The following is a 13,818-nucleotide window of genomic DNA, read 5'->3' as shown; positions in this document are numbered from 1 at the left end:
CCGTAACGTGTGGTGGGAAGCCTGGACTCAGCCTGATTGCCTGGGTGTGGATCCTGGCTCCACCATCTCTGTAAATTTGGATGACTTCCTAAACTGCCCTGTGCCTCAGTTTTGTTATCTGTAAAATGGGGACAGGCACAGCAGTGACTTAAAAGGATGAATGTGGGATTACCTAAGATAAGAGGGTAGCACTGGGCATCTCACAAGCGTTCAAGATGTTATCTTCAATTATTATTATTATTATTGCTATTTGTTAGCAGAGAACAGATAAATGCTGTCCCACCATGTCAGCTGCTTGGTGAGTAGGGCTCTGGGGTCCTCTGTCCATTAGACTACCCTGAAGTGATTGCCAGTGGCCTTGCCAGACCCCTCTTGGACTCCAGGTCCACTTTAAGTAGTAACTTTTCTTTTATTTGGGAGGCTGGGGTCAGCAGTTCAGACCCTAAAGTCACATACCTAGACTCATGTCCTGTCTCAGCCATTTATTCACTGTGTGAGATTCTTAACCTCTCTGGGCCTTGATTTCCACTTCCATAAAATGACAAGGTAAATAGAACCCATGTTCCAGGGCTTAGTTCCCTGACCAGGAACTGAACCCACACCCCCTACAATGGACGTGCAGAGTCTTAACCACTGGATCATCAGGGAAGTCCCTGTAGCTCACTTTTAAAAACCTCATATGACTCTTCAATGAAACAGAAGTGTTTTCCCCTGGGTTGTTTGACTGAAGACTGTGGCTTGAAGTTCTGCGAAGGCAGGTGGAGTCCCTGCTAGAGCCGCAATGCCCAGCACAGGTGTTGACACATGCCAGGTGTTCTGTGAATATGTCAAATGAAGACGTGAATGAATGAATGAAAGCTTACATGGAGTAACCCAGTGTTCAAGGGTAGCCCTTCTATGTGTCTTACTAATCCACAGTCACCTTCAGTCCCAGACCAGATGGCACAACTCTCAGCCCTTCAGTCATCGAGCAAAGACAGGCTCGGTGTACCCTCTTAGCTCTCCCTAACCTGAGGGGAAAAGTGGGTTCTGCAACAGGCCTGGGAGTTCTGAAGAGGACAGAGCACCGGCTCCAGCTCTAACTGGCTGTGTGACTATGAGCAAATCACTGTGCCTCTCTGGGCTTTCTCTTCTGAAAAATAAGGGCTTGAAAGTATCACCTCCTGAGGCCCTCGTGAGCCCTATCTATTCCTTTATCCATTCACTCAAGAAACATCTGGTGATTCTAAAGGTTAAAACCAAAACAGAGGGTCACCTCTGAATCATTCTTGTTAACCACAAAATGAAAAAACCCCAGGACCTTTGCATTCCTAGAGCATTGCTTTTGAGGTTTTACTGTACTTTTCCTGGCTTCGGTTTTGCTGAATTTGTGAAATGAAATTGGGAAAGAGAATACAACAGCATTCAAATTAGTGAGTATCCTGGCCCCCAACAGCTCCAGCCTTGATATCTCAGACCCTATGTCCCTTCTTTTATTTTTTTGTAATTTAAATTTTCTTTTTTTGTTTTTTACCCCTTCTTTTGAAGCACCCCTATTGGGAAGTAGATAGATAGCAAGGTCAGAGAGTGACTTTTGGTGTCAAACATGATAATAAATTCTGAAAAATTCACCCAGGAAGAAACCTGGGGGCATAGGAAATCAACCAGACAGAAGACAAGCAACCTGGTCCCCCCTGCATATCTGCCTTGTCTGTATCATGCGACCCCACTTGAAGTGTGACCCCCTTCTCCTCTCCAGCCCCTGGGCCTCAATTTTCTGGATCAGAGGATCTTTCAGGAGCCTCAGCAAAGCAAAACACCAAAATCAGCTGCCTAAAGGGTCAGCGAGCGAGCTCTGTGAGTGAAGCAGGACTGGTGTGCGACAAGAGGGAATGGTGGGGACTGTGGTAGAATGAAGGCTGCAAGCTCAGTATATCAGCTTCAGGGAGAGTGTGCAGACAGGGTAGCCAGATAATCCCCTGTTTAATACAAGCCAAATGTGTGTGTGCACATGTGTGTGTGTGTGTAGAATGCATTATTTAGTCATTGGCAATTAATTCAATACATTTTTGAAAGCTTCCTGATCATTGAGACTCGGGTCCATGCCCATCAGCCTTCCATCTTCAACCCTGTCTCTCTTCTGTGGCTTCTCACTTTGTCCCTGAAGCTTGCTGGATCTCTGCACCACAGGTCTGGTCTCAGAAATGCTAAAATGCTGGGTAAGGCCATGGAGACACGAAAGACTACAAGTGTGAGCCCATACACACGCACACACACACACACTGCTTAGGGAGTGGTCTGTTCCTTGGAACCAGCTGGACAGCATCCTCCTGAACCCACTGGAAAGCAAGTGAACTGAGAGATCCTCCAGCTTCTCCCAGTTTGCTCCCAGGCCTGGCAGGGAGCCAGCTCTTGGTCGTGTCTCTGGGATTTCCTGCCTGGGCTGCAGCAGGGAAGACACCCAGGGAGGCTGTGGTCACTGTGCCAGCCTCTGAGAGCCACAGTGGGAAACACCTCACGGATCCCTAAGCTGTAAAAGCAGATAGGAGACTTACCTTCCCACAGCAAAATGCAACTACATCCTTTTTCTTCTAAAATTCAGAAGTCATCCCTTCTGTCCAAAATGAATCTACATGCATTTTTATGTACTTGTTTGGTTATTTACAATTCACCCAATCAAGTACTGCACGTGCATGCATGCTCAGTTGTGGCCGACTCTGTGCGACCTAGGGAACTCTTGTGTCTCCTGCATTGGTAGGCAGATTCTTCACCACTGTGTAAAAGAATCCGCCTGCCCAGGTGGCGCAGTGGTAAAGAATCTGCCTGCCAATGCAGGAGATGCTGGGTTGGGAAGATCCCCTGGAATAGGAAATGGCTATCCACTCCAGTATTCTTGCCTGTGAAATTCCATGAACAGGGGAGCCTGGTGGGCTGCAGTCCATGTGGTCGCAGAGAGTCAGACATGACTGAGTGACTGAGCATGCAAATACAATAAACTATTCATGGAACACCCACTTTTACAGCAACTGGGGTGCCCAGCTGACTAAAAGCTCAGGGTGTCCCCAGTTCTCTCCACTTTGCTTTCTGACCCCGTTGCTCTGCCAAAACACCTTTTCTCACAGTTCATCCAAAGACCCCTGGGCACTAAACCCAATAATCTTTTTATTTTCTTATTAAAAAAAAATTCCTAATGATGAGCACATCCAGTATCATTAGGGAAATGCAAATCAAACAAATCTCACAGATACCATCTCACACCCACTAGGATGGCTAGTATCAAAAAAAAAAAAAAAAACAACCCAGAAAATAAGTTTTGACAAGGATAGTCCCACCAGCCCTTGTTAGTGGGACTAGTATGGTGGCTCTTCAAAAAATTAAAAATAGAATTGTGTTATCTAACAATTCCTATTCTGAGTATATACTCAAAATAATTGAAAGTAGGGTCTCAAAGAGATATTTGTATATCTGTGTTCATTGAAGCATTATTCATAATAGCTAAAACATGGAAGCAAACCAAGGGTCCATTGATAGGTGAATGGATAAGCAAAATTCAGTACAAGGGAATATTGTTTAGATTTAAAAATAGAAGAAGTTTTGCAATATACTACAGCCTGGGTGAACCTTGAGGATATTATGCTAAGTGAAATAAGCCAGTCACAAAAAGACAAATACTGTGTAGTTCCACTTATATATAAGAGGTACTTAGAGTAGTCAAAATCATAGAGACAGAAGTAGAATGGGTTGGCAAGGGGGAATAGGGGAAGTTACTGTTTAATGGATACAGACTTAGTTTTATAAGATGAAAAGAATTATGGAGATGGATGGTGGTGATAGCTCAGTTCAGTTCAGTTCAGTCGCTCAGTTGTGTCCGACTCTTTGCGACCCCATGGACTCTGCAGCACACCAGGCCTCCTTGTCCATCACCAACTCCCAGACTTTACTCAAACTCAAGTCCATTGAGTCAGTGATGCCATCCAGCCATCTCATCCTCTGTCATCCCCTTCTCCTCCCACCTTCAGTCTTTCCCAGTATCAGGGTCTTTCCCAGTGAGTCAGTTCTTCGCATGAGGTAGCCAAAGTATTGGAGTTTCAGCTTCAGCATCAGTCCTTCCAATGAGTATTCAGGACTGGTTTCCTTTAGAATGGCCTGGCTGGATCTCCTTGCAGTCCAAGGGACTCTCAAAGAGTCTTCTCCAACACCACAGTTCAAAAGCATCAATTCTTTGGTGCTCAGCTTTCTTTATAGTCCAACTCTCACATCCATACATGACTACTGGAAAAACCATAGCCTTGACTAGATGGACCTTTGTTGGCAAAGTAATGTCTCTGCTTTTTAATATGCTGCCTAGGTTGGTCATAACTTTTCTTCCAAGGAGCAAGAGTCTTTTAATTTCATGACTGCAGTCACCATCTGCAGTGATTTTGGAGCCCCAAAACATAAAATCTACCACTGTTTCCATTGTTTCCCCATCTATTTACCATGAAGTGATGGAACCAGATGTCATGATCTTAGTTTTCTGAATGTTGAGTTTTAAGCCAACTTTTTCATTCTTCTCTTTCATCAAGAGGCTCTTTAGTTCTTCTTCACTTTCTGCCATAAGGGTGGTGTCATCTGCATATCTGAGGTTACTGATATTTCTCCTAGCAATCTTGATTCCAGCTTTTGCTTCCTCCAGCCCAGCGTTTCTCATGATGTACTCTGCATATAAGTTAAATAAGCAGGGTGACAATATACAGCCTTGATGTACTCCTTTTCCTATTTGGAACCAGTCTGTAGTTCTATATCCAGTTCTAACTGTTGCTTCTTGACCTACATACAGATTTCTCAGGAGGCAGGTCAGGTGGTCTGGTATTCCCATCTCTTTAAGAATTTTCCACACAGTATTATGAATGTTATTTGTTACCAATGAATTGTACACCTATTTTTAGGTTATTTTTAGTTTAAGATAAATTTTACATCATGTGGATTTTATCATAAGAAAAATTGAAAAAAATCCTAATAGCGCACCGAGCACCCAGACTTTGGGTTTCTAAATACCATTCTCCAGTAAAAGGAAACAGGGTTCCTTGGAGAAATGGCTGATTCTGGGACTGGAGCAGAAAAATTCAAAATGAGCCTGGAGCATCTTATAGGGCCAGAAAGTAAGGAAGTGTTCAAAAAACAAAAGGACGGGGGCTGTCAAAGGGACATAGGAACCACAGGACAGTTCTTAGGATCCAACCCAAAGAACTCCCAGTGCCCAAAGCTGGAAGAATTTGAGCAACACAATAAATAATGTAGTATTGGATTATAGCCCAGAGTGTAAAATATATATCCATGAGTAATATTGACATAAATAAATGATAGACTAAATAATGGTGAAGATACTTTTCTTAGAGAAGAATTACAAATAATACATGTACATACATATACCTTCTCCCAGAGATGGAGCTTAATCCCACCCCACCTTGGGTGTAAGCTGGACTTAATGACACACTTTTAAAGAGTGGAGTATGGAAAGGATGAGCAGTAACGGGCATAGAGGAGAAGTTTGGCAGATGCCCCCTTAACTGCATGACCAGTTTAACCTCTACAGGGATGTCACGCAGACGTCATGAATGCCTTCACAGGAAGGAATGAGAAAGACACTGCATCCCTGGTCTTCCCTGCCACATCTGTAACCCCAGACTAATCACGAGAAAAGCATCAGACAAACCCACGTTCAGGGACATTTAACAAATACCTTCAAATACCAACAAATAGAAGGACTCTTCAAAACTGTCAAGATCATGAAAAACAAGGAAAGATGGAGAAATGGCCATCAACAGAAGAGAGCTGATAATGAAGTACAGTGTAATATACCCTGGATTGCATCTTAGAATAGATAAAGGTAAACAGGAAAAACAAATTCTGGAGTTTAGTTAATAGTAATGCACTAATGTTACTTCTCCTGTACATTGTACAGGAGACAGGGATCAAGACCATTCCCATAGAAAAGAAATGCAGGAAAGCAAAATGGCTGTCTGGAGAGGCCTTACAAATAGCTGTGAAAAGAAGAGAAGCGAAAAGCAAAGGAGAAAAGGAAAGATATAAACATCTGAATGCAGAGTTCCAAAGAATAGCAAGAAGAGATAAGAAAGCCTTCTTCAGCAATCAATGCAAACAAACAGAGGAAAACAATAGAATGGGAAAGACTAGGGATCTCTTCAAGAAAATCAGAGATACCAAAGGAATATTTCATGCAAAGATGGGCTCGATAAAGGACAGAAATGGTATGGACCTAACAGAAGCAGAAGATATTAAGAAGAGGTGGCAAGAATACACAGAAGAACTGTACAAAAAAGATCTTCACGACCCAGATAATTACAATGGTGTGATCACTCACCTAGAGCCAGACATCCTGGAATGTGAAGTCAAGTGGGCCTTAGAAAGCATCACTATGAATAAAGCTAGTGGAGGTGATGGAATTCCAGTTGAGCTATTCCAAATCCTGAAAGATGATGCTGTGAAAGTGCTGCACTCAATATGCCAGCACATTTGGAAAACTCAGCAGTGGCCACAAGACTGGAAAAGGTCAGTTTTCATTCCAATCCCAAAGAAAGGCAATGCCAAAGAATGCTCAAACTACTGCGCAATTGCACTCATCTCACATGCTAGTAAAGTAATGCTCAAAATTCTCCAAGCCAGGCTTCAGCAATACGTGAACCGTGAACTTCCTGATGTTCAAGCTGGTTTTATAAAAGGCAGAGGAACCAGAGATCAAATTGCCAACATCCGCTGGATCATTGAAAAAGCAAGAGAGTTCCAGAAAAACATCTATTTTCTGCTTTATTGACTATGCCAAAGCCTTTGACTACGTGGATCACAATAAACTGTGGAAAATTCTGAAGGAGATGGGAATACCAGACCACCTGATCTGCCTCTTGAGAAATTTGTATGCAGGTCAGGAAGCATCAGTTAGAACTGGACATGGAACAACAGACTGGTTCCAAATAAGAAAAGGAGTTCGTCAAGGCTGTATAGTCACCTTGTTTATTTAACTTATATGGAGAGTACATCATGAGAAATGCTGGACTGGAAGAAACACGAGCTGGAATCAAGATTTCCGGGAGAAATATCAATAACCTCAGATATGCAGATGACACCACCCTTATGGCAGAAAGTGAAGAGGAACTAAAAAGCCTCTTGATGAAAGTGAAAGTGGAGAGTGAAAAAGTTGGCTTAAAGCTCAACATTCAGAAAACGAAGATCATGGCATCCGGTCCCATCACTTCATGGGAAATAGATGGGGAAACAGTGGAAACAGTATCAGACTTTATTTTCTGGGCTCCAAAATCACTACAGATGGTGACTGCAGCCATGAAATTAAAAGACGCTTACTCCTTGGAAGGAAGGTTATGACCAACCTAGATAGCATATTCAAAAGCAGAGACATTACTTTGCCAACAAAGGTCCATCTAGTCAAGGCTATGGTTTTTCCAGTAGTCATGTATGGATGTGAGAGTTGGACTGTGAAGAAGGCTGAGCACCGAAGAATTGATGCTTTTGAACTGTGGTGTTGGAGAAGACTCTTGAGAGTCCCTTGGACTGCAAGGAGATCCAACCTGTCCATTCTGAAGGAGATCAGCCCTGGGATTTCTTTGGAGGGAATGATGCTAAAGCTGAAACTCCAGTACTTTGGCCACCTCATGCGAAGAGTTGACTCATTGGAAAAGACTCTGATGCTGGGAGGGATTGGGGGCAGGAGGAGAAGGGGATGACAGAGGATGAGATGGCTGGATGGCATCACTGACTCAATGGACGTGAGTCTGGGTGAACTCCGGGAGATCGTGATGTACAGGGAGGCCTGGCGTGCTGCGATTCATGGGGTCACAAAGAGTCGGACACAACTGAGTGACTGATCTGATCTGATCTGAATGTTACTTCTTAGTTTTAACAAATGAACCATAACAAACAGTTCCAACAGTTATTAGGGGGTGAAGGGTGAAGGGTACATGGAAATTCTCCACCTTGTCTTTGAGACTTTTCTAAGAACCTAAACATATTGCACAATTTAAAAGTCTATTTTAAAAAGCATTTCTTCCTGATTGAAGAGGAACACATGTTCACTGTAGATGATTAAAATATAAACAAATAAGAAACCAGCAGTTACTTACTGCTGATTTTGTTAACATTCAAGTGTATTTCAATGCCATCTTATTCTGCAATTTTTTTTTTTACTTGAACTATAGTTAGTTGGCTCAGTGGTAAAGAATCTGCCTGCCAAGCAGGAGACCCAGGTTTGATCCCCGGAGAAGGAAATGACAACCCATTCCAGTAATCTTGCCTGGGAAGTCCCATGGACAGGGGAGCCTGGTGGGCTACAGTCCACGGGGTCTCAAAGAGTCAGACACAACTTAGTAACTTTGTGACTCCATGGACTGTAGCCCATCTTCCTCTGTCCAGGGAATTCTCCAGGCAAGAATACTGGAGTGGGTTGCCATTCCCTTCTCCAGGGGATCTTCCTGACCCAGGGCTTGAACCCAGGTCTCCTGCACTGCACGCAGATTCTTTACCATCTGAGCCACCAGGGGAGCCCCAAACAACAACAATACTCTATTACAATAATGTAATGGATTATAGATAATTATACGGTGAAAGTGAAAGTGAAGTCACTCAATCGTGTCTGACTCTTTGCGACCCCATGGACTGTAGCCTACCAGGCTCCTCCCTCCATGGGATTTTCCAGGCAAGAGTACTGGAGTGGGCTGCCATTTCCTTCTCCAGGAGATCTTCCCAACCCAGGGATTGAACCCAGGTTTCCTGCATTGTAGGCAGATGCTTTACCATCTGAGCCACCAGGGAAGTCAATTATACGGTAACAATACTCTATTACAAAATAAAAGTAAATAAATAAGTAAACTTATCTATTAAGGGCAGGATTCAAACCCAGGACTTCTGGCTCCAGTTCCTAATTTTTTTTGCACGGCCCCACATGGCTGACAGTCACCTCCACCTTGGACCAACCTTGTTTTATAGAAACAAGCTCAGTCTGGGAACTTGTACAAGGCCCCTTGGCTCCTAAGTCACAGCTGGCCTCGGGACTCCTAGCTCTGATGTCCAGTCTTTGGACACCATGGTCTATGCTATGCTCCTTAACAGACAAACAGGTTTTTAAAAACGCAGCCTCTTCCGTTCCTGGGGAGGCTGACAACCTCACAACATTCGGTCCCCGAGGGGTCACAGCACGTCTCCACCCTGGGATCCATCAAGAGGCCGGTTCCGCAGCAAGGAATAAGCTCCCAGGTCTCTGGTTTGGGCACATTTATTTTGGCTCTTTACATATATATATACATATTATTTTTTTTTCATGATAGGAGGAAAGGGAGAAAAATGACACTTTCTTTTATTTTTGTTTTTCTGCCTTTGCAAATTGTGTTATGTAAGGAGCGTGCGTGGAGCGGGGTGGGGTGGGGGTGGGGGGAAGGGGACAGGCTCAAGGGCAGATGCCCATGCACGGGGTGCTGGGGAAGGTCTTCCTCATCGCCATGCACTTCTCCTTGTCGATGCACAGGGTGTTGGCCTTGATGGCCAGTTCGTGCTCCAGCCGGCACTTGGTCATGACCAACAGCTGCAGCGTGTCCCGGGTCTCCCGCAGCCTCAGCTTGAGGGTCTGCAGGGTGTCGTCGATGGTGAACACCTCGTTCACCAGCCTGGGGAGAGAGCAGAGGGGAAGGTGGGTTCAGCCAGCCGGAGGCCATAGGTGCCTCTCCCATGTGCCAGTCGCTGGGGGACTCAGAGAGCCAGGTGGGTGGGACTCAGCCAGCAGGAAAGACAGAGGCGCGCAGGCAGGCGGGTCAACACCCTGTAGAATTGCTGAGGACGGTGAGCACAAAGCGAGACACAGATGGGGTGTTCAGGAAAACAAGCCGGTGGTTCCTCACTTAAGCACAGACTTAAGACAGGACCTACAAGAACCAAAAGTGAAGTGAAGTACAAGCCGCTCAGTCATGTCTGACTCTTGGCAACCCCATGGACTATACAGTTCATGGAGTTCTCCAGGCCAGAATACTAGAGTGGGTAGCCTTTCCCTTCTCCAGGGGATCTTCCAACCCAGGTCTCCCACATTGCAGGCGGATTCTTTACCAGCTGAGCCACCAGGGAAACCCAAGAATACAGAAGTGGGTAGCCTATCCCTTCTCCAGGGGATCTCCCTGACCCAAGAATTGAACCAGGGTCTCCTGAATGGCAGGCTGATTCTTTACCAGCTAAGCTACCAGAGAAGTATAAACAGACACTCAAATCTTTGCACAAATACTCGTGTGGCACTAATGAAAAGTCAGTGAAAGTGTTAGCTCCTCAGTTGTGTCTGACTCTTGCAACTGCATGGACTATAGCCGGCCAGGCTCCTCTGTCCATGGAATTCTCCAGGCAAGAATACTGGTGTAGGTAGCTATTCCCTTCTTTAGAGTATCTTCCCTACCCAGGGATTGAATCCAGGTCTCCTGCATTGCAGGCAAATCCTTTACCGTCTGAGCCATCAGGGAAGCCCGCAGCACAAATAACAAGAGTCAAAATGTCAAAACAACCCAAATGTCCATCGAAAGATGAATGGATGCACAAAATAAGCTCTGTCCCCACATGAGGATATTATTCAGATGTAATGAAAAGGAATGCGAAGAACGGACTTTTTGGAAAAGACTCTGATGCTGGGAAGATTGAAGGCAGGAGAAGAAGGGGACAACAGAGGACAAGATGGTTGGAGGGCATCACTGACTTGATGGACATGAGTTTGAGCAAGCTCCAGGAGCTGGTGATGGACAGAGAAGCCTGGCGTGGTGCAGTTCATGGGGTCCCAAAGAGCTGGGCATGACTGAGTGACTGAACCGAACTGAACTGAACTGAATGAAAAGGAATGAAGTGCTGATATGTACTACAACATGGATGGACCTTGAAGACATGATGCTGAGTGAAAGATACCAGACACCATGTCTGGACCCCAGTACCTGTGAATGTGATGCTTTTTGGAAGAAGGATTTTTGTGGATGGAATTGAGTTAAGGATCTTGAGATGAAATTATCCTCCATTAAGTGTGCTGTGCTCAGTCAGTCCTGTCTGACTCTGTGTGACCCCATGGACTGTAGCCTGCCAGGCTCCTCTGTCCATGGGATTCTCCCAGAATACTGGAATGTGTTGCCCTGCCCTCCTCCAGGGGATCTTCCCGACCCAGGGATCAAACCCGGATCTCCCGCATTACAGGCAGATTATTTACTGTCTGAGCCACCAGGGATGGACCCTAAATCCAATGACTGATCTCCTTATAAGAGAAAGGAGGGGGAAATTTGAAACACAGACACACACAGGGAGGAAGGCCATGTGAGGATGGAGGCAGATGCAATGATGCAGCTACAAGCCAAGGGCTGCCAGCCACCACCAGGAGCCAGGAGAGGGGCCGGGTGAAGGCGCACTCTCAGAACCCCCACAGAGAATCAACCCTGTTGATACTCTGATTTCTGAGATTTGGCCTTTGCAAGTTTTAGAGGAGAAATCCTGTTGTTTTAAGCCACCCAGCTTGTGGTCATTTGTCACTGCAGCCTTGGGTCATGAACACACCTGGTGAGCTGTGATGGTAGGTTGGTTGTGGGGCTGGGACCCACCTGGAGGTGGGGAGAGAGACAGCGCTCAGAACTGGAGGACATGCTGCTGGGAGGACCCGGGTTGATATCAGGGTGAGCTTCCCCGTGACAAGCCTGAGCTAGAGAGAGGTGACAGCAGCAGCCTGGAGACCCTTCTTTCCTTAGGGCTCTCTCAGCCAGCGCTGTCCAGCAGAATTTTCAGCAGTGATGGAGATAGTCCGTTCCACGCCTCCAGCCACACACAGCTCCTGACCACTTGATATGCAGTTTGTGCAAGTAAGAACCTGAATTTTATTCCCAGGCAGTGACCAAGACTGTAGAAACCTCAGCGCACGGCACCACTCAGCATTTTCTCTCTGAATATTTTTCTTCCTCCTCTTTACTCCTCCAGCTCTGTTTGCCCCATTATCTCAGCTCAGAAGGAAGACAAGCCACTGAGGTGTGGGGGGAGCCTGTCACATGGCCACAGAGAATGAAGACAGTGTCCTGAGCTTGGAGGGAACAGAGCAGTCAAGCGAGCAACCGCAAGTCACACAGCAGGTCACAGGAAAAACACTCCCCAAGTCCAGTGGCCATTTCCTTCTTTGCCTGATCATCGTGCCATCCCAAATCCCCACCCCTAGACTCACACACCCTGGGCCTGCAGTGAGCTTTGTGCCCCTCTCCCGTCAACAGAAGCAGCTCCTCCTTAGCTAAGTGGGACGGGCAGGATTGGGCTGTTCCGAGGGCTCGCAGGTGAGAATTTCACAGAAAGGGCGCTGGAGGATGGGTGAGGTGTGGGCTGGGCGCCTCTTTCACAGGAGCCTGGAGGGGGTGGGGTGGCGGAGGTGGAGCGATCAAAGGGCAAGGACCACGCCTCCGGGCTGGGCGTCACCCTCTCATTGGCTTGGAGAGTTCCCGGAGCAGAACAGGCCTACAAAACCGTCCTCACTTAGATGAGAAGGCGGCAGCGCAGAGGGGTAACCTCCATTGGTGGGGAAACTGCGAAGGGCATCCTCAGAGCCCCAGGCCCCCAGTGCCCTGTGCAGTCGTAGACCCCAGTCTCCTGATGGGTGGAGAGTCCATTTTCCAGCTCCCGAGACCTGCCCCTCCCCTGCCGGCCCTCCACCCCCACCCCGCGACTCACTTGAACTGGGGGCTGTCCCTGCACAGCTCCACGTTGGGGCGCCGGGTCCGGCACTCCAGCCTCGTCTGCGCCACCTTCAGCGGGCACTCCTTGGCCATGATGGACCTTTCCAGCAGCATGATGGTGTTCTCCGTCTGGAAGATCTCCTGCAGCGTCTGCGGGGAACATTTGCGGTATCAGAAGGAACCTGAACTTGCACTTGTGTGCTTAGTCGCTCGGTCGTGCCTGACTCTTTGCCACCCCATAGATCGCAACCCGCCAGGCTCTTCTGTCCACGGGGATTCTCAAGGCAAGAATACTGAAGGGGGTTGCCATGCCCTCCTCCAGGGAAATCTTCCCAACCCAGGGATCGAACCCAGGTCTCTCGCATTGCAGGCAGATTCTTCACCCTCTGAGCCACCAGGGAAGAACTTGCACTTAACCAACCATAAGTACCCCCCAGAACAGAGTGTACTAAAGGTATGACACGCCACGGCGTATAAAACGTCCGTGCTCTTCCCTGTCATCTCCCGCAGCTCTAGATCTATGTATGAGCAGTTCTAGTTTTCATGGTGCCCTTCACCTGCGAGAAGGTTCTTTAGAGGTGGACTGCGCTGACACCCCTCCCAGACTTGTCAGGGCCCAATAGGGAGGTAACGGCAACCCACTCCAGTATTCTTGACCGGGAAATCCCCTGGACAGAGGAGCCTCGAGAGGAGCCTCGCAGGCTACTGTCCCTGGGGCCGCAAAGGAATTGGACACGACTCAGTGACTCAACAACAACAAATAGCGCGATGACGTGTGCTCTGTTCTGGACAAGCCTGGGATGGTACCCTGCCACAGTGTCCCTCAACATCCTTCCTTCGATTAATCTATGGGCCTGTCTGTCTCCCTCCCTAGCATGTGAGCTCCAAGAGGTCAGGTGCTTTGCTTTATCCATTGCTGCATCCCCTCCACCCATCGCCAGGCATAGAGCTTAGTGCAGAGTGAGGGCTGTCAGATAAAATACCGCACACCCAGTTACATGTGAATTTCAGATCCACAACAAAGCATTTTTAGTACAGTAAGTCCAATTTGTTCCTAAGTCCAACAAGGTTAGCCTAGATACCCAATTAACACAATTGGTGATATAGTACTGTA

General features: G+C 46.8%; 1 protein-coding gene across 1 annotated transcript in view; it reads right to left on the bottom strand.

Moving 5' to 3' along the window:
• Positions 1-9,322: 9,322 nt before the first annotated feature.
• The window catches only part of TEKT5 (tektin 5), a 51,390-nt gene continuing 46,894 nt past the window's right edge, over positions 9,323-13,818 (bottom strand). The window contains exons 6-7 of the mRNA XM_006068151.4: positions 12,700-12,854; positions 9,323-9,650 (exon numbers count right to left, since the gene is read on the bottom strand). Coding sequence (XP_006068213.4) covers positions 9,434-9,650; positions 12,700-12,854 — 372 coding nt within the window. The 3' untranslated portion in view covers positions 9,323-9,433. The remainder of the gene's footprint in view (positions 9,651-12,699; positions 12,855-13,818) is intronic.

The sequence above is a fragment of the Bubalus bubalis genome, chromosome 24, assembly GCF_019923935.1.
Source record: "Bubalus bubalis isolate 160015118507 breed Murrah chromosome 24, NDDB_SH_1, whole genome shotgun sequence".
Lineage (NCBI taxonomy): Eukaryota > Metazoa > Chordata > Mammalia > Artiodactyla > Bovidae > Bubalus > Bubalus bubalis.
The sequence above is the reverse complement of the archived record's forward strand: the minus strand, read 5'-3'. Positions and strand labels throughout refer to the sequence as shown.